This window comes from Athene cunicularia (assembly GCF_003259725.1).
Source record: "Athene cunicularia isolate RWA chromosome 2 unlocalized genomic scaffold, athCun1 chr2_part1, whole genome shotgun sequence".
Classification (NCBI taxonomy): Eukaryota; Metazoa; Chordata; class Aves; order Strigiformes; family Strigidae; genus Athene; species Athene cunicularia.
In genome coordinates, this window is record NW_020799095.1 from 53,119,416 (window position 1) to 53,146,439 (window position 27,024).

The following is a 27,024-nucleotide window of genomic DNA, read 5'->3' on the forward strand; positions in this document are numbered from 1 at the left end:
CGGGACGGGACCGGACCGCCGCCCGCACTCCCCGGCCGCGTCCCCGCGAAGGGACAAGGAGCTCGCCCCCAGGGACCTCGGGAGAGGCGGGATCTCTGCGGGAAGGGGAAGCAGGATTTCGCGGTGTGGCTGGGAGATGAGGCAGGTGCCCGGAGCGGGGTCCCTCCTGGGGCTGATGGCTCTCCCAGCGGCGCTGGGACAGAGGAGCTCGGGAAGCTCTATAAATAGCAGCCAGCCTCAAAGCTTTGCCATCGTCTCTTTCAAGTGGGATCACGTCAAGGACCCTTATATCATTACACTCTGGATACTTGTGGCCAGCTTGGCCAAAATCGGTGAGTTTGGAGTTACATATTAATACCTGCCCTCTCCCCTTTCCCTTCCCCCTTCCCCTTCTCCCACCCAACGTAAATGAAGAAAGCTTATCATAAGTCCACTGACCCGTTTTCAGGGGGTTTACTGTACTCTGTCCTGATTTCATAATACTACCCTACACGGTGCTTAGCAGTGTGATTTTCACCTGCCCCGGGGGGTTACCTAGTTCATTTTCAGCGCCTAGGACTGCGGCTTCTGCAGCTGACTTCTCTCAGACCCTTGCAACTCCTTGAAACCTTGCTTTACTCTTGCTCCCGGGAGAAACTTTACACAAGTGAAACAGAAATCGGGCCTTATTTCTTATACAATACCTATTTCAGTTTACGATACGCTATTCTCCTGATTGTGATTGGTAGCAATAGAAGCTGGCACCATCAAAAATAGACGCTGTAAATGACACATATGAATTTAGCATTCTCTGCTCTGCAGCGCATTGCTGAATTCGTGAAACAGCACAGTTTTATAGAGGAAGGTAGCATGTGTTATCAGATCAGCTGATGCAGCTGGAAAAAATACAAGCTTTACAAGATTTTGACAAAAATACAAGAATTTTCTTCAAGGAACTGGAATCAGTGAAAAGCAAGGACTTAGTCTAACTTCAGTGTAGTTTAAGTAAATTTATAAGAATGCTCTAAGTCTTGTGTTCTGAACTTTGTGACTTTTCCAAAAGCAATCTTATATTAATAATACCACTGAACTAGAAGAGTCACTGTTTAACTGGAATATATTTTATTTGCTTGATGCTGTTCTTTTCAGTCCTTTTAACTTTAGGTCTAAAAACAGACCTCCAGTTTGTCTGACATTGAAAATGTCATTTTCTGTCTTCAATTAATTGTCTCTAAAATCAGTCTCAACTCTGAAGGTATGAGCAGCTAAAAATCCTACTAGTACTTTTCTGTACTTGTACTGTTAATACTAATTTGGGATACCAGAATCCACAGAGAGTCGAAGGTGTAAAAATATGTGTTTAGGTATATTCTGTCTAGCACATAAACTAAACACAGTAAGACTTGGGTGGAAAAAGCTGTCTCAAAATCCAAATAAAACATTTTGCAAACGAGAAGTAAATTATGTAGAGGTGATACTGTAAAGTATTCTTCAGTGATACCTGTATCTATGGTTTCACTTGCTTAACCGTAGATACATGACTAAATATCTGAATCACTGTTGGACTACTCCTTGCAAATAGTTTGTGTTCACATGGTTGCTGCATTACCTAGATTACATAAAAATATCATTTTGTTTTAATTTACTTTTACTGGTAGGTTATATCAAGTAGAAACCTGGGGAAACCAGATACAGGGAAAAACAGTGACAGTGTTGAGTCCCTATAAAATAGTCCTAACTAAACACAGGTTGCTTATTTGAACCTTCTTTTTGAGATGATCTTCTAAATACATATTTGTTCTCCATGTTATTAAGGCTTTTCTGCTTTGTACATGTGCCACAGTTGTACAGAGTAATATTAGTGCTGCACAACCATATCAGTGCTGTGTCAGAAATGCAATGAAGCTAACAGGACAGTTAGATTGTCCTATATTTAAATTGCAACGGCCTGGATTAAGATTAGTTTGGATTAAGATGAGCCATTTTACCATAAAGTCCTGAATATAATAAACTCTTGATAAAGCAGTAATTGTCCTTGCAGTTCAGCAGCTGAATGTTGCTCCTTCTGTTTTAAAATTATTTTCACTTCTTTCACAGCTGCACAGAGCATGTCACTTACTAGTAGATAGTATTTATCATAGATGCCATCATTTTTCTTCCCCAAAGCTCTCAAACTTTGTTATTTTTTTCACATTTGTAATTGCAATCCTATACTACTCTAGACATTGTCTCTGAAGAAGCAATGGACAACTGTTGTGTTCCACTGAGAGCCTATGAATGCTCCTGCTTTCCCCACCAGTCTCAAGTCAAATACTGAAAAGCGGAAATGTGCACTCACTGTTCAATAGCGAAGAAAGCATGAAGGTGTCCATATAAGTCAGTGAGGAGGGGAACTGAAAAAACCCCACTTGTCAGCCTTCTATCTGCCCTGGTGTGTCAAGGGTTCTGAAAGGTAGACCAGAAATCTATTAGAAGATTTTGAATGGCAAAAATGCTTTACTGGATCAAAGAAGTTGTATATGTTCAAAAAGCAGACAGAAAAGAACTGAGGAAGAAAATATAGAACATCTGCTCTTGTGTCTCTTGTTTTACTGCCGAAGGAGGTCAAAGGTAGTGGGGTCAAAATTCTGTTTTTGCTGTGGGTTTTTCAGCAGGGAAGGAACTGTTATACATGCAAGCTCACTTCTGCATGGTTAAAGAGGTTGGGAGAGCTGTTTTACTGGTGGATGATAGGCAATAGGGTCAGGAAAGGGTGTTCTGAGAATTGCAATGTTGGTAGCTGGGGATGAAAAGTATATGAGAATACTTTGCTTTCTCTTGCATTAGAATAGTCAGGGTTTTGTGGTTGTGTTTTTTTGGGGGGGGAGGTTGTGGGTTTTTTCCCCCCCCAAAAAGTTTCAGTTCATCATATATAGCTTGAGGTAACATGTATTTAATAGGAGAATCTTGCGGATTTTCTGGGACTTGATGTTCATGTTGTGTACATTCAGAATGGGAATTGGTGCTGACAAAGTATTCTGCAACATAAACTATGGTATGTGAAATCTTGTAAGCATCCCAAATGCATGAAAAAGTGCCTAGCGTTTTGGGCTTTTTTTTTTCTTTTTTTTTTTCATGTGAAGAATACAGATATTTCTTGGGCAAGTCTTAAGTATTGCTACAAACGAAAGAATGGAAGAAGAATCTTCAGTTGGCTTCCATGCACTACAGGAAATAAGTTCATTTGTCTGTGTCTACTATGAACTTTCTGATACATCTCAGTGCACTGTTTTACATGCTGTAATTGATTTGATTTTACCCTCTTCATTTGAAATGTTCCAACTCTTCACTCTAAGGTACACAGTGTTCCACTTTGGCTAATGATCTTTATTTCCTCTTTTGATAGGCTCTCTTATCACTACAAATGAATATCCTTATGGGATAAGGCCAATAAACTACTTACATGTGTAAAGCTAAGCCAGAAAAACATCTTATCTACATGAAGAAGTGTACTGGGTCAAACCACCACAAGTGGTTACCTGAGGTACAGATGAGAACTCTCCTGGTGGACTCCAGGTGTCCACTTCCTGGTACCTCAGCTCTCCAGATGAAACAAGCAATACCAATGAATAAAAATTCCAAAGCCAAATATATACATGTATCTATATATAGTTGTAGACTACAGCTTTTGCTGCTGTAGGTATGTTGATTAAGGATGTAACATATTCAATCAACATACTTGCACAGGATAGTTCTGCTTTAAGATTAAATACACGTGCACACTGACCAGCCTTGCACATGCTTTCTAAATTCACTTTGTCATGTGCTCTTCTCCCTCTCTATACGTCTTTAATAGATCACATCTTGAAAAGAACCTTTTAATAAACAGACACGTAGAAGATACAAACACTGTCAAGGAAGTCTACTACAGAAGAGGGGGGAGATCAGAAAATAACTTTGCAAACAAGTAGAAGGAAAGGAATAGTCAGCTCAGAAACTAAAAATGGGCAAGAGAAGAAACAGTTTGAATACTGTATAGATTTTTTTTTTTCCTGAGGATATTTCTGAGGCTATGTCTATTACAAAAGAAAAAAAAAAAAAGAAAAAAAAAAAAGGTATGCTTTTACTTGTGGGATATCCACTGCATACTTCTATACTTGTTCAAAATCCTAGGACACAGAGAGAGATTGTATTTATATATTTATATTTTCTTTGGAGGTTATGTGGGGAACTTGTAAAATTCCTACTTGTGGTACAAATCCTTTTGTGTACTGTAACATTTTTCAGAAGGATAGTTAATTGCTTGTCCCAAACTAAAATAAAAACACTCTACAAAGAAGTCTTTCTGTTGAGCCTCCTGAACTTGCCCAATGTGGAGCAGATAAGCAACTGTAAGAAATGGTGGGAGAGTGACTACGAACAGGAATGAGGAAGGGTACACAGCCTTTTAATTACCTGTGAGAAAATCTTTTGCCAACTGTTTTTGTTGGTATAGTTTATGCTGAGTCTAAGAATATCACAAAAGCTTTCTTTAAAAAAAAATTCTAAAGGCTTTTATATTAGAAATTGAAAAGTGGGAATGAAATTTGAATCCAGGGCAGCTGGTAAATCCGTCTTCAGGAATGCCACAATGCTTCGGAGGAGGGGGAAGAAGTGATTCAATAACAAGGAACAAACACTAGGAGAAGGCTGGCCTAGTGCTATCTCAAAAAGATACTGTGTCAGATGGACTTGAGTCCATCAGTTCTTGAGACCCCAGGAGGACATGAGCTGTGAAGCACACTGTATCTCTTAAGTTTATGGAGATACGGGTTCCTACAAATGCTCTAGTTTCTGCATGCCCAGGTCCCTTCATATTGTCTCAAACTGCTCTGAGAAAGGAGCTCTTCAGAATATTTTGTTAACACAAACAATTGCCGTGGAGAATTTTAAGCATGTTAGGGATGGGCTAGGGAAGGAACTGTGAAATGCAGGTCTAACAACCCATCCAATTTAGACTCCTGGGGCAATATTTTCTTTGAAGAAATCAATACCCCTCCCTCCAAAGCAAGCTGTCAAAACAAAAGGCCATTTGACTCCCAAATTTCTCCTGCTGGCATTTTAGCACGAGTGAAAAGTGTCAATTGCTTCGAGAAACTGATTTAGGGGATTGTTTTATCGAAAAAAATGCCGGAATACCTCTTATGTTGGCACTTCTTCAGTAAATAATGTCTTTAGGAAGAAATGTTGAAGGATACTTTATTGGAAATACTTAACTGAGAAGTGGAGTCAGAGACTGAAATGGTGAGGATGCTACCAGACCCTGCAAAGCTTAAACTAGCAGCTTTGCCATGAAGTGTTTGTTAAAAGCTACTTTCATTAGCAAGTGATAATATGAAAAAGGACTTTGCATTGTGACTATTCCGTCAGGACCTGGCTACCTTCCCCCATATCCTGAACAAGGTAACAAGGGAAAAAAAAAAATGTATCTTGTGAACTCAGTAGAAGCTGAAACAGGTTGGCATACTTAGAAGGGAGGCATATATGCGTTTCCTTCCTGGATATAGACTTTTATTATCTATCTTAAAAACAGTTACACAGAAATGCTGTAAGTTTGTGCTGGCAACTATGTTATATAACTGGGGTGTCTTCATTTTAGTAAGATGCTGTATTTCCTCTTGCAAAGTGCTGTTTAGAATACCCGTAAGCTAGGAATGTAAACTCTCTTCCTTCTAAGGAATTAACCTTTTGTATGCAATATTTTAGACAGCTGAAAAGAACATTCCCAACTTAGAATAATAGATTAGCATTTCCAGTCCTAGGAACAACTATGTAAGCCATGTCTTTATTAGACTTATGATCTGTAAATGGAGACCTGTTTCCACATTTTATTTCCATTTTACTCTTGTATCTTACTCACCCTTTTCTTGTCCTTCCTGCCTCCCTGAAACACACATCTCTCTTCTCCCCCCTCCCCCTCCAAGTCTTGCAAGTCTCAAGTCTTAATTATTTAGAGTAGGGAAGAAGATATCAGGACAGAATAATTCGACAAGGTTCAGATTACATCCCCTGACGAATAGCAAATGTGCAACGGCAACTTGTGTGAATTACATAAGAAAACAATGGCATTTTGAGAATGGCCCTGAATTGAATACAGTTCAGACATGCATACCTAAGAAAGGATCTCTGCCATCAATTACTCTCAGGCACCTGTGTGCAAAGTGCTTGGTGTTCTCTGTAGAACAATGGAATCCTTTTAATACCGCAGTTTTAGGATTGTTGAAACCATTGATTTACTGTCTTCAGAGCTAAAGCTACTTATTACTAAGAGTGATCTACAAACCCCTGAAGTGACTGTAAATCTCTCATGTGGTAATGCAGCAGACCACAGGCCTGCAAGTAATAAGTGCAAGCAGCAAACCCTTTCAGGTGTACACAGGTTCTTCAACTGAAAGGCTTGGTGAGGTCCCCTTTGTTTTTGTGGAGCTTTGTGTGTTAGATATGTTTAGCAGGGAAGCTGGTATTGGAAATCCTGAATTATTACTTTGTCCTGGCAGTAAGAAAGTTGCTTTTCCAGTTGTTTCGACTCATGCCACCAGAAGTCTATCAAAAGTCAGTGTGTTTCACCACCAGTTTTCTTAAGGAAATGTTTTGAATTCAAATACAAAACTTATTTCCCCCTTATTTCCCATGTTTTAATTGCTCTGAAGTAATGGGTTAATGGATTATTGAGTTCTTCTGTACCTTCTGCATGGCTCTATTTCAATATTAAATGTTGAGTCCAAAGTTGTAGAAGAATATTTCTTATTTGAATATTCTTTTTGCTCTTTCAGGAAGTGGTCTCTGATTTTTCTCATCTTTCTGCAGTAGAGCAGTTAAACTAATGCCCCAAAGAACTAGAGGCTCTAATTATTCTCCAGCTTGCTAAGAAGTGGCACCCATTTAAAATTACAGACCATTAAATCAGTCCTGGTAAACTGCAGAACATGTCTGGTTGGCTGAGTTGTAATATTTTGTTTCCTTTTGTAAAACAGTTCACAGAGTATTCACCCCTATGAAAGGAGTGACTTGATACCCAATTGGCTGCTATGTAAAGCACTGTAAAGTCATAAATACTGAAACTATAGGCTGACAAGGAAGAGCAGACCGAGATGGAATGCAAGACCTCAAGTGGAAACCTTTTTAATTAAGGCACGAATATTTAATGTTTATTCATGGCAGAAGAAAACTGAAAGATATTCCAAAAGGCCTATGCAAAAGGAGAGTTTTTAGGCATATGAATTGGAGAGTTTTCTCCTTTCATTAACTCAAAGCAGAAGTTGTTCAGGATTCACCATTAAGTGCCTAGGTGAGTTCTGCTTTTATCTTTTGAAAGAAAAAATGCCTCGGCCTTTTGTCAACCCCAAATGTTAAAATAGCAGTAGTCAGTCATTAAGAAAGAAAATAAGTGGATTGCATACTGCTTTTCAAAAACATCAGGTTACAATTTTCTCTGCTTCAAGTACAGTTTTTAAAAAGTGGGGAAAAAAGTGGAAAGTGGAAGCTTTATGGATTCATTCACTTCCAAAATTTGAGCTTTCAGAAAAATATTAAATATTCAGAAACCTGTAAAGGTCTTGAGCTAGTAAGGTTTCATAATGAAAATCTCCCAGGTGCAAACAGATTGTAAACTCATGGAGGGACTCGTTGAAACATAAATTTGATTTTATGTTAACTGTTTTGTTATAGTTAAAACATTTTAATTCCTTTTTTAAAAATCAACATTGTTACATTGGTTTGGTGACATAATAGTCTTCCAGGGACTAGACAACATAGGTTGATGCAGGATGGCTTTATGTTAATGTAAGTACATCCTGTGTTACTTCATTGTGTTAATATATTACATCAGTACTGACAGTTGTACTGTTTGTTATGTGATTATACATAAAACTAAATATAGTTGTAGTATAGAGTTATTACAATCCTCCTACTCTAGTGGAATAGCAGTACTGATGAGTATCTGGATGTAGATTTTCAAGCCTTTACAGCTTAGACATATGCTTAATAAATTCATTTAATAAATGTTATTTAGTGGTCACAATATTCATGCCAGAGTGAATGAAAGTGTTGAATGCTTGCTCTTCTGTTCTGATGCATAGTCTACAGTTTAAACTGCTGTAGGACTTGGTTTGAATTAAGTTGTCAGATTTTCCACTGAAATAGCCTGGTCCTCAGCTATTCCATCCTCCTTAGATCTGGGGATGAATTTGAGACAGTAGTTAACTGGGGAAAAGTAATCTTTCAAATCAGGTCAGTGAGTGATAAGTGACTGTGTTGAAGGCTTAAGTTAGTGATACACCTTCTGTGATGTAACTATCTCTGAAGCTGATGGCTAGGGAGAAAGAACACGGGAATACATGTACAATGTACACAGGCATCGTTTGATATTTTGCTGGACACTGGGTCTCCTATAGAATTCAAAGAATTGTAGAATCACAGAATCACAGGATGATTGAGGTTGGAAGGGACCTCTGAAGGTCATCTGGTCCAGCTTCCCTGCTCTACTGGGTGACCTACAACTGGTTGTCCAGGACCATGTCCAGATGGCTTTTGAATACATCCAAGGATGGAGACTCCACAACCCTTCTGGACAACCTGTGCTAGTGCTCGGCCATCCTCACAGTGAAAAAGTGTTTCCCGTTGTTCAGAGAGAACCTCCCCTGTTTCAGTTTATGACCATGGCGTCTTGTTCTGTCACTGGGCATCACTGAAAAAGACCCTGGCTCCATCCTCTTTGCATACACACTGATGAGATTCTCCCTTGAGTCTTTTCCAGGTTAAACAGACTCAGGTCTCTCAGCCTTTCCTCATATGTGAGATGCTTCAGTGCCTTAATCATCTTCCTGACCTTTTGCTGGACTCTGTCCAATATGTCCATGTCTTTCTGGTATGGAGGAGCCCAGAACTGGACACAGTACTCCAGATGTGAACTCACCAGTGCTGAGTAGAGGGAAAGTATCACCTCCCTCGTTCACTTGTCAATACTTTGCCTCGTGCAGCCTAGGATATCAGTAGCCTTCTTTGCTGCAAGGACACATTGCTGGCTCACATTCAACCTGTTGTTTACTGGGACTCCCAAGACCTTTTCTGCCAAGCTGCTTTCCAACTGGGTGGCTCTCAGCATATACTGGTGTGTGGGGCTGTTCCTTATCAGGTCAGGGACTGTTCTTCTCCTTGCTGAACTTCCTGACATTCCCGTGAGCCCATTTCTCCAGCCTGTTGAAGTCTCTCTGGATGGCAGCATGCCTGTCTGACTTATCAGCCACTCCTCCCAACTTTGTGTCATGAGCAAATTGCTGAGGAAACACTCGGCTCCATCATCCAGATCATCAATGAAGCATTTGAACAGGACTGGACCCAGTACTGACCTCTGGAGTACACCCCTAATTACACTTTGGGCCACTAATCACCACCCTCAGGGCCCGGCCATGCAGCCAATGTTCAATCCACCTCCCTGTCTGCTCATGCAGCCCCTACAGCAACAGCTGGAGGGGCTGTGAGGCTCTTATGGGAGACAGTGATCAAAGGCCTTGCTGAAGGCCCAGTAGACACTAGCCACTGCTCTCCCCACATCTACAACGCCTGTCATTTCATCATATAAGTTAACCAGGTGGGTCAAGCATGACTTTGTCTTTGTGAAGCCGTGCTGACTACTCCTGGGGAATTTCTTGTCTCTCCTGTGTCTGGAAATGGTTTCCAGAATTAGTTGCTCTACCAGGGAGACCTGCAGATCTTGGCCTTTATATTATCATAGCAGTGTTCATACATAGATGGATATGATGGAAATCCACATCTTACCTTGGTTAAAGAGAGCAACACTTCTGCATGCTGTTTTGATGGAATCAGTATACTTTGATTAACTGGAGCAAAATCTCATGCTAATATACAGAGGAGAGGAGGCTACGTAGTGACCATATGGTGGCCATGATGGTCATGCCATCATGAATTAAAGAATGGAATGACAAAGTACCAGCATAAAGTTCAGCCTCTCCTCTAACATGGGGGCTTTCTGATCAGAATTGGCTGATAGTACCAAGCTAGCTAATTCATCAGAAACATGTATAAACCTGGAGGTGGTGGTTGTAGTGTTCTCTGCTTCCTGCAGAACAGGATGATAGATCTTCTTCCTACAAATCTCTCTTCTGCCCACAACTATATGCCAGAAAGCACACTTCTGTAGTCTTCCACTTACCTGAACTGCAGCACTGGTACTTCGGAATCCTGTCTCAGTGTTCCCATTTCTAATGGGATTTTTCTCAAGAAGACTGCCTTTGTTCCCCTAAAACAAGAACCCCAAATCAAAAAAGTAAATGTAAAAAGCCACGCCAACCAACCAACCAACCAACCAAAAAAATCCCTCAGACAAAACTATGTGGATGAATATTCCATCATTACAGTTCTTCCCTACAGGAAAGACTAGGAAATTTCCAAGTCCACGATAGTTATGACCATGGCAGTCTCCTATTGCTTAGATGATACTCATTTATCTTCTATCTTCATTTAACTTCACAAAAGACTGTTCAAGCTCTGTCTCTGGGTAGGAGGACATTTCGACTGGTGAACTGGTATTTTGTCAAGGTACATTATTGAAGTGTAGATGAAGATATTTTGAGCTCAATTATCTGTTTGGATTAGTTGCCATGAAGGGTAGTGTATTCTTTTTCTAAGTAGACATATTGAGTAAATATTGTCTTTCTTCTCATGTTTCTTTAATACTTGCTAGCACAGATGCCATGTGGAAAAGAAATCATAGGTATTTTTATAGGCAAACAACTAATTTAATTTGCATGAACAATCTTTGTAGTATAACAAGTTGAGTAAGATAGTTTACATTTAAAAAAAAAAGAACAGTTTTGTGTTGGTCAGTGCAATGATCAATAATTAAAGTAGGGTAGAAAGTACTGTGAGAGACAGGGCAGGATGCAAGCTGCAGATGAGAGTACTGTTATGTATGTGGCATAAAAACAGTGTAATAAGATTATGAGGAAAAAAGCAGAAAGTATGTATTTATATTCAGTGTCTAACAAATGTATTAATTTGTTATTTTCTTAATTTCTCTTATCATAAAGAAGATAAATATTGACTATTGTCAGGTTTTCTGTTAACATATCTTCCACTCATCTAAAGGATTTTGTCATAAACTACTGCCTGACAGATTCTATCAATATGTTCATCAGTCATAATCTTTTACCATGAATTAGCAATGTAATACATTTTAGACTTGGCTCTGTAGAACTTCAAGAGGATAGCTTTTTTCTCTTGGGCAACCTGTCCTCAGAGGGACTCATGCAGTGCCTCTACTTGTTGTCCTGTAGAGTACAGTGTATCTTAGAGGATGCTGTCTTTCAGAGGTGTAAAAAGAACATGCATAGCAAGGCTTAGTTTTTTTCTCTGCTAAGAAGGCATTTAGTAGATAAAATGAATAGTCAGCATCACTTCGTTGTCTTCAATGTTATGCTAAGTATTCCTTCAAATCAGGGAGGCATCTTTGTATCTGCTCTCAATAATCCTATAAATCTTCATTTTATCTGGGATTTTTAAAGGTGGATTATATATCTGACAGTTGCTGCACTGTTGCTGGTCTGTACATGATTATACCTAACAGGTTTAAAAAAAACAGTATGGTGCAGCTACCCAGAGTTACAGAGTTTGAAGTGCTTTTCTATTTCTTTTTTTTTTTTTTTCTTTTTTACTTCTGTGTTCCACAGTCTCTCATGCAGCAATGTCTTATGATTCAAGATGAGAATGAAAATAGATTGTAAAACAAGGAAGGTGCTAGCCCTCTCAGGCCTGTTATCTCAGTGGTTGTGTCGCATGCATAACAGTATCCTGAAACTTGTATCCTGTAGTGGTGAAAACACTGCTTATGCCATTAAAATGTATGGAAAGAGAAGGCAGGTTTTGTTACTTTGTTCTTGATAATATTTAGAAAAAAAGGTCTGCACTCTTCCAAAATTTTTATTATAAATAAAGAATATAGTAAGTTCAGAAGCGATCTTTTTTTTTTTTTTTTTTTTTTTTTTTTACTATTCACAGTGTGATACATATAGAATTGAAGCCAGTGGAAGGTTAAGTGCTTTGTAATTTACCTTCCCCCTCCCCCCACTCAAGTTAATTTAATAAATTTTCAGACATTCTCTGATCTGAAGATGAGGTTATTACACTTCAGATGAGTCTAAAAAAAGGGCTGTCATATTTCTCATGGAGTTAAGGGGAGTGGCAATTCATTAGTACTTAATACATTAATCTTATTTGCAACCTTATGTTCCCTAGCATTTCAGTAAACAGAATTACATCTTGTTTTCATGTCTTGAATACTTGTACTGAAGAAAACAGTAATTAAGTGAAAAGCTAAAGCTTTTTGCTTTGAGACAAAATTACTCTTTTTGAGCACTCAATAAAGCATCTTAATTCTTCAGCATTTCCTAAGGAATACAACATAGTTGACCTTACTAAAAACAATATTTTCAGGGCATGTTCACTTGAATGATGCTGTTTGGTGTTTGAAAATATGAGGATGTGAAAACAGCAGGAGAAAGTATGAAGTTTCCTTTTCTTTATGTGATTTAGAAGTAAAAATTAAAACCAGTCCAAGATGAACCTGCCGCTGTAGGTGGAAACTCAACTTGTATATGGGTACTGAAGCTCTTACGTCAGGAAAGATAAACCCAAAAGTAAGGCTGAATGGTCTATAGCTATGTTTTCCTCTTACTGCCTGGTGTAGCATGTGTTCTCTGTCACATGATGGAGGATCCCAATGTGCTGCAACTAGAATCATGTTGATATGCCCTCATCTGATAAATGGTTTATGATTAAAGTCAAGTGAAGTAGTACTACAGCAAACAGTAGTGTTTGTACTTTAATGCCTAAAATACAGTATCTGTACCTGGAGTTGAAAGAAACCTGTTAAAGATGCCCACTCTTTGGGAACTGCCTATCAATTAAGAATATGATGAAAGTACAGATAAATCATGAAGCAGATTCAGTTGCTGACAAAATAAACACTCAAAACAGAAATGAAAATAGTAAAATATAACCTGTATATCATGATTACTTAGATATTAATGAACACAGCAGAAAGTGGAGAATCCATAGATTTAAGGAAAATTAATCTGAAATTTGGCTTCTCTCTTGACACTTGTTCATCTTTTTTTGACTCCCTATCAGGACTAGCAGTATATTCAGGTACAGGATTTTAAGAGATTAATGGAAAAAACACTATTAGCAGAAGATTATGAAGTTTGGTTGTTCACAAAACTTACTGGTCTAGAACAAAAGCAGGACTAACCTACCCTACCTGCATTTTTTAATTTTATTGTTGGTATAAAGCAGTGTCAGTTCAGCTAGGTCTTTCTGTCAGGTTGATGCTTTTCTACTCCAGCATTTTTTTCCAGAACCTATCCTGGCATTTACATGTATATGAAGATGCTACACTAATCCTTTTAGAATTAAGTCTATCTATTCACATTTTCTTTCAGTTATAATATTTCTTTCACTTATGATTTATCTGTGTGTAAATAATTTAACTCCCTTTACTGGACATGATCTAGCAATGTGCACTCGCAGCCCAGAAGGCCAGCCGTATCCTGGGCTGCATCAAGAGAAGTGTGGCCAGCAGGTCAAAGGAGGTGATTCTCCCACTCCACTCTAGTGAGACCCCCACCTTGGAGTTCTGTGCCCAGCTCTGGAGTCAACACAGGAAAGACATGGACCTGTTGGAGTGGGTCCAGGGGAGGGACACAAAAATGATTGTAGTGATGGAGGACCACAAAAATGATTAGAGTGATGGAACACCTCTCCTGTGAGAAAAAGCTGGGAGAGTTGGGGTTGTTCAGCCTGGAAAAGAGAAGGATCTGGGGAGACTTATTGGGGTCTTTCAGTACTTAAAGGAGTCTTATAAGAAAGGTGGTGACAGACTTTTTAGCAGTGCCTGTTGCGATAGGACAAAGGGTAATGATTTTACACTAAAAGAGCATAGATTTAGACTAGATATAAGGAAGGCATTTTTTACAATGAGGGTGGTGAAACACTGGAACAGGTTGCCTAGAGACATTGTAGATACCCCATCATTGGAAACGTTCAAGGTTGGACAGGGCTCTGAGCAACCTGATCTAGTTGAAAATGTCCCTTCTCATTGCTGGAGGGTTGGACGAGGAGACCTTTAAAAGTCTCTTCCAACCCAAACTATTCTATGATTCTACTGAAGTTTGGCTCATACATATGTGGTAACAGAAGACAAAAAAGACATGCTACTGTTCATATGCTAGGTATAACATTTGATGCATACTGAATTCTTAGATCTCCCAATAAAAAGAATTTTTGCACAGATGTTTTTAGGAATATATGCAAAATCTTTATCCCATGTCAGAAGGGACCTGACTATATAAAGGACATTTTTCTACATAAAGCAAAGAATCCAAAGTTGATATGAATTTGTCTCTGTGTGTGACATTTGGGAATGCTGAGTTTTAGTTTGGAAGTGATTTGTGTTTCTACCCTTCTTTTTCTTGAGATGATCAGTCATCTTCAGTAACTAAAGTGTTTCGGTTGTGAGATACTTCAAATACAGTTTTAGCCTATTGCTTTTTCCCCTCCTTTTTCTTTCTTTGCTGTGGAAAATGAGTTTAAGCTAATGTCCTTGTGAACTTCTTTTTGCATGCTAACCTTTCTTATTTTCCCTGTGTATGCACTACAAAACACAAATGCGTAACTGAAAAAACAGTGGTCTCATCATCACCTTCCTACCCCATTTCAAAACATCAAACCTATTTCCATGTACTGCATTTTGCAGTATAAGGAAACTACTTAAACTACTGTTCTTCCTGCTGTTATCATCATGTATTTCACCTCTCAAATGAGGTATTGAAGGTATGGGAGTTAACATGTTAGTTAATCAGAAAAGCTGTAAGGATAAGAATCAAAAGCCATGTTAAAGCACATTGAATGGTAGCGGTATCTCAGAGCCATGTGCAAGAAAATTTAAGTGATATAAATTAAGCTCCACTTCGCTCTTCTTAAATCTGTGGAATGATAAACCGTGTTCCTAGATTTCTGTGCAAAATTACTTTTTTTTTTATAGGCAGGAATGAGTGCATTCAGTAAGGAAGCATGTAACATCATCTGCTCTCTATTGTCTAAGCAGAAAATCCTAGGGTTGATTGGTGAAAATGGTGCTTTCTTAACCTTCTGTGGAACAAACAGACTGAGTAGTGTGCAAGTATTGTAACATGAGAATCGTTGACTATTTCTTTCCCACATATCACCTTGCTCAGTTACTTAACATCTTTATGACTGGCATTACTGATGTTAAAAATGCCATTCTGTCATTAAGTAAAACTGCACAAAGAGAATTGTATATGGAGGAACAGGTGAGCGAGAAGTGATTTCACAAGCATTCTTATTGAAAAAAGTTTCTACTTGCTTCTCCATTTGACAAAGCTTTGGAATCCCAAAGTCTTCACTGAGGAGCTTCCACAGCCCTGTAAAAATCTTGGGAAAAGACTCTATCCTTTATCTGTTGTCATTCTGGACATGTTATGGCAATAGGAAGTGTTTCTAGCTTGTTAGTTAAAAATAATCTCGTCTAGAAAATCTGAGATTACCAAATTCCTAGCACATGTAAACAGCATACTTGAGTTTCTGAAATTACGTACAAGAGTTGTAATCCATCATGAAATTTATCAAACTGCTGGAGCCTTTTCTCCAACGTAAGACTTTGACAAAATTTTGAAGCCTTGCAGGCTGCACAGTAATATTCACTTTCAGTGGAAACTAGCCAGGTATGTTTTCTTAACTTCTCTCAAGTTAAGTTTGTTTGCAGTTTTAAGCAAGAGCTACTTGACATTTGTGATTTTGCTTGTGTCTGTGGGCATCACTGCTAAATTTGAATACCGTAATGCTTATTTATTTTACTGCTGTAATCAGGAATATTTCCACTGTAATCCCATGCTATTCCAGTTGTACTAATTAAAATCTTGCCAGGGTGGAATGTAGGGGGCAGGAAGCAAGGCACTCTACCAAAACTTGGAAAAAAGTGCTTTCCTACCCCATGACTTGGAGCAGCCTTCATAGCCCTTAGGCTTTAATTATGTCCTTCATGCCCTTCCCAGCAGGCAGTAATTCTTACTGTGCCCTGCAAGAAGCAGTACTGGGGAAGAACAGGAAGTCCCTATAGTATAAGGAAATTTTCAGAGTTTCAACCTACTAATGGGATGCATTAGGTTATTTATTCTTCATCTTCTTTTTCTTCTTTGTACAGTAGACCTAAACCAAGGAGAACTGGTTCTGTTTTGTGTTCAGGTTTTGGTTCTTCTTTACGCAATTCTTTACACAATTTCTCATACCAGAACAACTGTTTCCATATATTACTAGTAATCCATTTCTTTATCTGTATGAGCAAAAGCCAAAACATTTTCAAAGGGAGACCTTTGTTTTAATTATTTTATCATATTAAAATGAATGTCAGAAGGAAAAAAATTTCCAAAATTCACACTTAACTCAGAATTTCTTGACATTTATTTAACTCAGTACCCCATGTTACTGGAAAATAGTTTGGTATTTTAAAGATAAAAAAATTGCTTTCAATATCTGTCAATAAATTTCAGTGAATTTTTGAAGATAATTTTAAAGCTGGAGCAGCTGCAATGTATCCTTTTAATAGAAAGTAAATTCTACCTTGTTTTCATGCTCCAAAATGCTTTTTTCATTTATACTGTAAAATCAGATGGATTTTTAGACCTCAGGCAATCATTTTAGTCAAAACTAGCTTAGTGATCATAAAATTACCGCTAATTCTACTTACAGTTATTGATGACCCTTTAACATGTAATTGGAAGAGGTTATGACAGAAACATACTATTTTTATTCTTTTGTATATAGAGCAGCTCTAGTGTGTAATAGCCTTCAGCTGTGCTTCTTTGTATTTGGTGTGGAATGTAATATCATGTACGGCCAGCATCCTAAACACAGAAAACTCATAGTAACCCCTAACTTGCTTTAGTCTGTGAGGAGTATTAAATTGATCAAGAAGACTGTCTTTCAAACTTAATCTAATACCTTTGTGTAGGAAATGAAGCAGTTTTATGATACTTTTGCTGTCCTGTTTTATATCCTCTACTATACTTCAAGGTGTTTCTAATGTGTACTTTGCTCTCATTTTGAAATATTATTTTTGACTGTTCCCATTTTTCTTTCAGTGCCGTTCAGTTCCATAAGGGCCAAATGCTACCACACTTGCACTGCAGTGGGACTGCTCCTTCAAAAAAGAACTATTTGGCATAATTATGATAAACTGTACCTGACTGTTTAAACTTCATTATGTTCTAAGTGCTTATAGAGGTAATAGTTGCTTACTCACACACTTCTTTGAATTTGACTTGGGGCTATCTTGTTATGTTATGACCTATCAACTGGGAACCTTGACCTGTATGTTGGTTGCATTTTTAATTGCTAACATTTTGTTAATTGTTCACCTACAAAGAACAGCGACCTAAAATCTCCTGTTTAATAAGCTCATTACAATGCTGTACACTTTGTAAATGGTGATCATTACATATGTGACAAATAAAGAAAGCTTTCTTGAGCTGGATAAAACCAAACTCAAACCAGTTCATCTAAACAAGTTAAATATGAAGGACTTTTCCTTGCTTAGGAAAAATATGTCCAAGATTAAGTATGGACAGTATTAATAGTCATGTTCATGTAGTATATTTTAAGACAATACCCAAGGACCTATACCAAAGATGGCTTTTGCTGCTTGTTACACAATGCATGCATATTATATCTCAGAGTTTCTTCAGATATAAAATATCTCTGAGTTTTTTCAATAAATCTTCCAATTTTTGCTAGGTTTGGTAAAAGCATAAGGTAGTGATTAATCATTCAAGATTTGTCTAAGTAATACTGTTTAGAAGAAATTAGTAAAAGCTTTTTCTTTAAGTGTTTTGTATCATTTGTATATAAACAATTTGAAATGGCAAAATCAGTTCATAAGACTTGAGGAATACCATTGTTGCAAGGTCCACAGAACAGAATCTAAAGGACTATAAAATATGCTATCAGTCTTCTGACAAGGAAAAAAAGGCTGAGCGCACTTTGTTGATAAAGATTAGAAAGGCAAATACAAGTAATAATGATCAGCCTCAGCCATGCCGAGTCTGCTCAAACACTTCCTGGACAGTCTAGAAAAGCAGTTCCCTAATGCTTTGAAACCTTGCTTCAACTGAACGACTCTTAGAACACAATGGAAGATTCTTTTTTTCCCCCTTGATTTAGGCCTAAATTAATCTGTTAATAAGACAGGGCCTAGAAAGAACAGTTGCTGCATGGGTAAGGAAAGGACAAGATGTCAAGATAAAGTATGAAACTCTACGAAGGCTATCTGTGGAAGTCACTAGAATTTAGTTTGTGGACTGGTCTTATGCAGGGTTTGATTTTGTTTTAAATTACCGCTGCAGAAAGAGGTGAGGTATCCTACTGAGAACTGACGACACATTTCCCTTGGCATTATCAGTATTCATGTAGATCTGGCTGTTGTGCTAGAAAAAGCATACAGTCTTGAGAACTAGAAGGGATGAAATACAGTAATACCAAGAGCAGTTTCACTCAGAGACCAATGACAAGAATCTCTACATGAGGTTGTGATTGAGAGGTACACATCTGTATGAAGTGACTACGGGATGACTGTGAGTCACCAATCTGGTAATGAATCCAGGATGTAGCTGAACTATAGATTGTGATAGGAAATTATGAAGGCTGTTGGACCTGCTTCTACTGTGACTCATGCAGAATGCAGTCTATATTTCTGGCAACTCTGGGTCCATAGAGGTGAACTCAGATTGAAATAGAGTGAGCTGAGGTGAAGACTGAAAATAAGACCAAAGACAAGCAACAAAAAGCTACGCTTATATATTGGGAAATGAAGGTTTTAACATTAGGGAAAAAGAACTATTTAAGAAAATTGATATTGTCACAAAGGAATATGGATATAAAATAGCTATGAACAAGTTCAGGCTAGAAATCAGAGTGAAGTCTCTATGCAATGAGGGCTGCTGGTGTGCATTCACATAGGCTTAGCTGGAGAAGAAATCCTCTGAAACAAGGATCATTAAATGTGGTGGTGTGATAATGGAGGATCTGGCTCCCCAACAAACAGCTCTTCTAGTTCTTATGGTCTTAATTAAAATTCCTAGATCCTCTGTGCAGGCTACATAAGCAACTGTAATTAGTTAGAAGGTATGCCTATGGCTATGCAGGAAAGAAATGCTGTGTTTGGTAATGTGGCAAGGGTAGAAAACTTATGTAGTCAAGTCATGAAGGACATCTTAAAGAGATCCAGTACAACTGATATCAATGCACAGGGATGCAAACTTGGCATGTCATGAAAATAATGAGTTACGTGGATAGAGCAGAAAATGAAAAACATATGAGTAAAAAGAAATCAACTATAGTAAGTGCAGGAAGTTTATTGGAGAACTAGTAGGTGGGCAGGACTGCTGAGAAGTAAAGGGAGCCATAACAAAAGAGAAATATAAATACAGGAAACTTCATTACACAGGAAATTGTATCAAAAACCTTCTCTTAGTAGAAGAGTAGAGTAAGTAGAAAGTGGACTTATCAGAAGAGAGTGCTCTTGAACAAATATATTAAATAGATAGCAATTAACATTAAATACTTAAGGACAAGTAGCAAAGCCTTTGGAGAAATCTGAGATTAAAGCTGTAGAAATAAAAAAGCAAGTTGCCCACTGAACAGAAGACAAAGTGACTGAAGAGTGGAAGAGAGTTACCTTTCCTTAAAAAAAAAAAAAAAAAAAATTTATAGGAAAAAAAAAAAAAAAAAGGTCATTATTGTTAAGTAATTTTCTGAGCTATTGCAACAGTGAGGTTTCCTAAAGAATTTGTACTGTCAATTGTTTAAAAAACATTAACTATTAGTCTGGACCAGGTGATGTGCAGAATGGAACTGACATACATCGCCCTCAGAATCATGAGAGGACCACAGTGAACACTACAGGCAGCCAATAAAGATCAGGGATAATATAAGACTGTTAGTAAACCAAGAGTTAGAAGTAATTTTAAAACAGTGACTGTTCAGCTTCTTTTTAGATATTGGGGAGGTCAGGGTATCTGGATCTCCTACATATACACCATAACGAGAAAAAAATTTCAAACACCAAGTATCTAAAATAACCTTTTAAAGGAGTTTGCAGATAAAAAACAGGGTAAAAAAAAAAGGCTAGAAAAACCACAGTTCTCTCAGCCCCGGCATCTACGCACAGTTCCTGTTGCATGAATGCTGCAATCTCTGCCCAGGGATTTGCTTAGGCCATCTCACATGTTTCTGCATCACTGCTGCTTCTTTCTTGGTACGGCAGGTGCAGCTGGTTAGTCTGAGCTGTGATCCTCTAACTGGCTGCAACTAATATGTGGAGATACAGAGCAAGAGAGATGCATGACTTTTAGGGAAGGTGGAAGCAAAACGATCCCTTCTTGAAAATGTATGCTCCATATTATATTTTAGACAGGGTGGCCGTTCCCTGGTCAGGTAGATCAACATAATAGGAATGGATTGGGACACTCCAGAGGTGTTTGAATGGCATTACTGCCCAGCTACACTTGATCATTTTAGTTCACAAACTGGTATGTGATTGTACTTTGAGCTGTTATACAGGCAAGGTAAAGCAGATTTTTCCATGAATGCTATTGGAATATATTTCAGATTTATGAATTTTTTAATGTAATAACATGTCTGCAGAAGACACTACTGAAAAAATCTGCAGAAAGTGTGTAACTAAACAATTTTTAAATAGAATTCCCCCTCTGTAATGCTAAGGGGAACATGAACAGGTAGGTAAGATACGAAAATTTCATGCTTGCCAGTCAGAGTCCAAATGCTGGAAGATGTTTAGAAGAAAGATTTCCCTCTGGGCAGCATATTATTTTATGGAATTTTTCATGCTCTGTTAAGTAGCCTCTATGTTGTGCCATTACAGGAACCTGATTATATACACCTTGGAGATACTATATTTGCATCTCTGTAAAGTAAATGCAAAGAATCACAAAGAAAAGTTTGCAGGATTTTGCTCTCACTTTGGTCAATGGCAAGGGTTCTCAGCAATTGCAGAGAATCAAGTCTTGGATCTCAAATTAGAAGCACTCATGATGATTTAATGGGGTAACTTCATCTTTGTAAGTGAAAATAAAAAGTCAAAACTGAAAAATAGACTAATAGCATACTATCAGTACATATTTAAACCACTAGCAAAAATGCATACAGTATACCCCACCCTGGACACTAGCAGTGCTAAGGGGAACAGAGTCATGTTTGCAAATTCATATCTAGGCTTTCATGGGAACTATGGAAATGATAAGTCTGAAAAAAGAGGTTGAAAATCTTTCAATAATCTAAATTATTTTGTGATTCCTTGGATTTTATCCAAAGATACATGGAAAAGAAACTCTAGCAAAGAATTACTAGCATTATTATGTCAGTTCTTGATTTTTCTGGATGACATGTTGCATACTATGCACACGCAAGTAGGTTTTGTGATTGACTGGGACAGTGATATTAGCTGGAAAAATTGTTTCTGTGTTTTCATGGCCTTGATTTCACACTAACAAAGTTAATGGAAATGTCATTAGTCACTTGAGATAGTGCTGAAATGCCCATATAAATCCTGAAATGTAACAGCATATTAAATAAGTAGTTTCAGTTTTTTAATTTTGCACCACTGTATTTTCAAAAGTTGTCAGATCTGTTTTGAATTGTTCATTTCAGCTGGAACAAAGCACAGAATTCTAGAACTAAGTCATTGAAATGTTCACTTGATAAGCAAAAACTGGTATTCATTAAAAGCAGGTGCTGTTAGAGAGTTTGGAAAGAAATGTGGGAAACCTTACTTGAGAAAACTTTTTTGTATGTCTACAAATATTGTCTTGATCATCAATTCTACATTATCTCTTCTTTAGTGTTCTTTTATTTATTATTCTTGCTATTTAACCAGTTCTTTCTGTCTTCATTTCATTTAGTGAATGAGAAAAAAGTTACTCTGTTGAATCATTTCTTGAAAAGCACTCTCAGATGGCCTTAGAAAGCAATTCCACTGAAAGATTTAATCTAAATTACTGCATTTTTAAAGGCGATAAAAACTCCCTCACTTCTTAAAGTATATTTCTTTCTTTGAGCCAAAAGAAACTGGTTCCAGCCATCAAATCGTAGGTAGTTAATTTGTTTTGTCAGATATGTTAAATGTCACAGTCCCTTTTCTCGGATCTCAGAAGAATTGTCAGAAGAAAAATTCACAGGAAGTTTATACTATCTAATTGTTTCTTAACTCTGTAGAAAGCATCTAATTCAGCAGTGCCCAGCTTGAGTTTAAACACAGTTTACCCACTAGCCAGTCCAACCCAAGTTTCAAGACAAGTTTATCATATTCTGGATGGAAGGCATATATAACTTTTTCACTAATACTGTGCCTAGATTCATGTAGATGAATTCTAAATGATAAATGTTACAATTTATAGATCACAAGATTGCCCTGTGCACTGCTATTTCTTTTATGCCATGGACTGGCTACAATTTTTCTTTATTTGCTCTTTCCCTCTACTCATTAAAATATATTAATGTCCTTTTCATTATTAACTGCAGTGGAAATAGAATTAATTTCATCTCTGGGTCCCCCACAGTGTCATTTATTTGAGCAGCACTGCATGCTATCCTTCCTGATATTTGTAATTTCTTTCAAACGTAATCAAACTAAACTCCTTGTCCATTATTGTTTGATTTTATTTTACTCTTCAGTCAGGTGAAATACTTAGTCATGCTAGTCATCTAGATGTAATTAAAGCTTCCAATTCTACTTTGTCGTGGGGACATAATTTATTTTGCAGGACTTTCTAGATGTCTCCTAGGCAAGTAAGGGCAAACTTTATGCAATTAATGTACTATCATTATGACAGTTTGTAACACACTCAGGATGTATTAGGGGCATAACTTCAGGATAATGAATTGTTAAAAAACATTAAAGAATGAATTTGTAATTAATCTATATCAATTTCTATAAATGTAATACCTACGCATAATGCACAATCTTGATTGAATATACGTTATGCACAGAGCCAGAAAAAAAAAAAAATCATTCTAAGAGCAAATATGAATTCAAACATCAATCTAAGTTTCAATTATATCTTAGTCTAAAGTTATTTCATTGAATTTCATCAGTTGTGGTATTTTCCTTTTGCATATTTCTGTGTTTATAGACATATTGCATACTATATGCCTGCAGAGTTTGCTAGGCAGTTACTTTAAAAAAAATATGGTCTAGTGTTCATGTTTTGCTTGGGCCAAGTGCAAAAAAAGAGAAGAGACTTCTCTAGAGCTCTGTTTCATGCAATAACTTTCATGTCCACAACCTGCATTCCTAAACTAATAGAGTAGAAGAATTTATTGCTTATAGTATTAAAATCTAGTACAGATAATCAGTTGACTGGAGTTAAAGGGAAGACAGGCAGATATGATGTAGCTGATTCCCTGGGAACATGCGACTTCTAGGAGGAGACAGTGTTATAACCAAAATCAGGTTGGCTTCCCAGCAGTGCCTGGGAGAAAGTAGTTTTGATTGTAAAGGTTAGAATTCTACAGAATATGAATTTTTAGCTGGACATCAGTTTTTTTTTTTCCAAATGTCTAGTTTTGAAAAGTCTTCACAGGTTTATTTTAAATTTTTAACTTTAACTTCTTGTAGTCATGGCTTATCTACAAACATAAGAGTAGGAAAAACAGACTTGGGTTAGTAAGACTAGCTCAGCAGCATTCATTTTCAGGGATAAGGAGATAATCCCTACTCTTTGAGGTGATAAATTAGTTGATAATTCACTGACTGGAAATTCAAGGCATCAAGAATGACCAGCAGGAAAGACTTTTGAGAAATTAAATGCTACACTTTATACACACAGAATATTAGCTAGTTTGTTTTTCTTTATTTAATTTCTTCTTCTTTTTAATGCAAACCCAAGGGATTTTATTATAAAGAGAGGAAAACTGGGAAAAACCGCAGTGTTTGTTTCTGTGAAGTGTTATTCAGCTATTGAATACATAATAAAGATGATACAGAAAACTGGTATGGTTTAGCCAACTTCACTGAATGCAGTTTGCTTTAACGTGTGATTGCTGTTCTAGATTAATCCCACTCCAAAGCTATGTTCTGACATGGCTTAGTTTCCAAGCCCTGTCTACAAACAGCAACATCTACAGTCATGCTCATTGTCGGTATAGGCAGGCACTGGTGATTTTTCCTTTCGTGTTTTCTATTCTGATAAAGCCATGGAGATTATACAACTAGTAGGAGCCATCTATAGGGCTACTATAATGATGGATGATGCTTCTAACATTGTATAGATGCAGCCAAGATGAAGACAGACAGTTCAGGAATGGGGCCCTTAAGACACTCTAAAAGGTAACTAGTAAATGTTTGACTAGGACAAATACTTGGCTGGGAGGAAAAACAATGGACTTTCAGTAAAGTAACCTGGTCTGTGATCTCTGCATAGTCATGGGAAAGATTCTTCCACTATACCTTAAAAGACTGGAATTCTTAATGATGGTTTCTTGTCCAAACTAGTTTTGAGCTAACTTGCATTAGCATTGTAAAAGGTTCAGCACAGTTCTAGGGTGATGCTCAAACCAGGAGCAAGTTGGTGACTTTTAGTGGAATTTTCTTCCTAACAGGAAAATCACATTTTTCAACACAAAGCTATATAAGTAAAATCCCATTTATTAGCTTGATATCACAAAGTGTCAGGTTTCAGACCATCTAGGACACATCAATATTTAAGATAAACTGAAGGAAAAGCTCACAGAAATCTCAAGAAAGTCAACTGGCACACCTGTGCTTCCTTGTTATCAAACACCTTTGCCACCTCCTCCTTTTTCATGCTCCATCTTTCTCTGTAGAATTGATTTCTCTCTGTTCTTCTCTCTGCCTTTTTTTTTTCCTTTTATCTGATACTTAACAAGTGAACTATAAATGTATGTTGCCACATGTATTTGCAGTCTTACTTGTGTTTCTGTCATCTTGAACAATCTATTTTTGATGTTTTGGTCTTGCCATCCTTCTGTCTCTTCAGATTCATTCATGGCCCTCTCCCTCTAATTATTGGCTAGTTTAATAGTTTTGCCACACCATACCATTACATGTTTTTCTATAATAGATACCATATACTGTTCATCTTTATTAATAGATTTGACTTTCTGCTATATTTTATGACACTGTTTATATAAAAGAAAGTAGCCTGTTGCAAAACCATTTCCCACAAATATATCTATATATGAAGAAGCCACCATTAAAGCCCCCATTCCTTCAGAAAGCCTCTGAATTAACTGAAATCCTTAGTGAGGAGGTTTTGAGGAAAAGGCCAAAAGGGTTCTTCCATAATATTAGCTCCATTCTGCTCCTCCTGCAGGCTAGATTGTCATATAATACTCTTCATAAATTTAAAAAGACTTGTCTTGAAACTAGTTCTTCTTTCAGCATTCTTCTCCCATCCTCCAGTAAACCTGCTAGTAAATGGATAATTTTTAAAGACAAATGTTGGGAGGTCAGATGTGTATTTTTAGATACAGAAATAAACCATAAAGTTATAAGTTTCCAGCACTTCTACCATTTCTTTTCAGTTTTGCATTTACTGCTTTGCACAGAACACCACCCTTCCCTAGACAGATTTTGTGTGGAGATGATAACCCAATAAAGGAAATAAATGTCATAGAATAATTTTCATTTAAATCGAAATATGCTGGATAAAATCTGAAAATCAGTATTTTTATTTTATAAGGGGCTGTGTTCTGACATTGTCTGTATCCCATGCATTCCATGTATGTTTTGGGTTTAATAACAATGAAAGCAGAAAGTCTGTGAAGTCAAAATTGCAAGCTAATGACAGTTGTTGCTCAAATTGTTTCTCCATTCCATTTCTGACAAACTTTTTCTCTTTCCTTGCAGTTTTCCACTTGTCCCACAAAGTCACTCGGGTGGTTCCAGAGAGTGCTCTGCTGATTGTTCTTGGTCTCCTCCTCGGTGGCATTGTATGGGCAGCAGATCACATTGCCTCCTTCACCCTTACACCAACTGTATTTTTCTTCTATTTGCTGCCCCCCATTGTTTTGGACGCTGGATATTTTATGCCAAATAGATTGTTCTTTGGAAACCTTGGTTCCATCCTTTTGTATGCTGTTATTGGGACAGTCTGGAATGCTGCCACAACCGGTTTATCTCTGTACGGTGTCTATCAGACAGGAATAATGGGTAAGTTTGACCTGTGGAGGCACAACTGTGAACGCTACTGTATGCCAGCTGTTAGATGGGTGATACTTTGCAATTTAACAACCCTTTTCAGCACAAAAATCCAATTTTAATGGGAGCAATTTGTAGTATTTTTATCAAATTTAAGAATGATCTGAGAAATCTTCTCTGAAGCAAGCATGAAAGGGACTTGAAGCTGTGTCTCTCATTACCCTGCTTTAAATGTGTGCATACACTCTCAGGATAAAGCTCAGGATTTGTCCTGCTAATGGGCATCTGGACAAAAATATACTCTGAAGGGCTTGTTTCTTTCTTCTGTGATAGAAACATTCAAAGTTACTGTGCAATGGAACTGTGTTCCTTCAGTCAGCATTAATATTAAGTAAGCAAAGGTTGCTGAGGGGTATGTATGCATGACACCTCTATTTTGTCTTCTGAGGCTGGAAATTGTAACTAAAGACTTCCAGAGCCAAGTAGCACATGTAAGGTGAACTCTGTTTTAATTATACTACAATGTAAGGTCATGGGGCTGGTAGAAGAGGCACTAAACAGCAATTCTTACCCTCCTCAGCAGGTGTGGCATGCACATAAACTATGTACTGCCTCCTGAAGAAAAATAATATACATCATATGTGGATTGCATGTGTGTTGAAACAAGCATCCTATCTATGCTTTTTTAGTGTCTCTACTGAAGAAGCTCAGGAGCCTTTCTAGGACAGAATTTTCTTAGGTTAGTGAGTTTTAGAAGGTCT

The 27,024-nt window shown here is 37.5% G+C and overlaps 1 protein-coding gene across 5 annotated transcripts in view; it reads left to right on the forward strand.

Moving 5' to 3' along the window:
* The first annotated feature begins 6 nt into the window (after window positions 1–6).
* The window catches only part of SLC9A3 (solute carrier family 9 member A3), a 57,181-nt gene continuing 30,163 nt past the window's right edge, over window positions 7–27,024 (forward strand). For all 5 annotated transcript variants that reach the window (XM_026841929.1, XM_026841930.1, XM_026841931.1 and 2 more), the window contains exons 1-2: window positions 7–332; window positions 25,973–26,275. In XM_026841929.1, coding sequence (XP_026697730.1) covers window positions 137–332; window positions 25,973–26,275 — 499 coding nt within the window. In that variant the 5' untranslated portion in view covers window positions 7–136. The remainder of the gene's footprint in view (window positions 333–25,972; window positions 26,276–27,024) is intronic.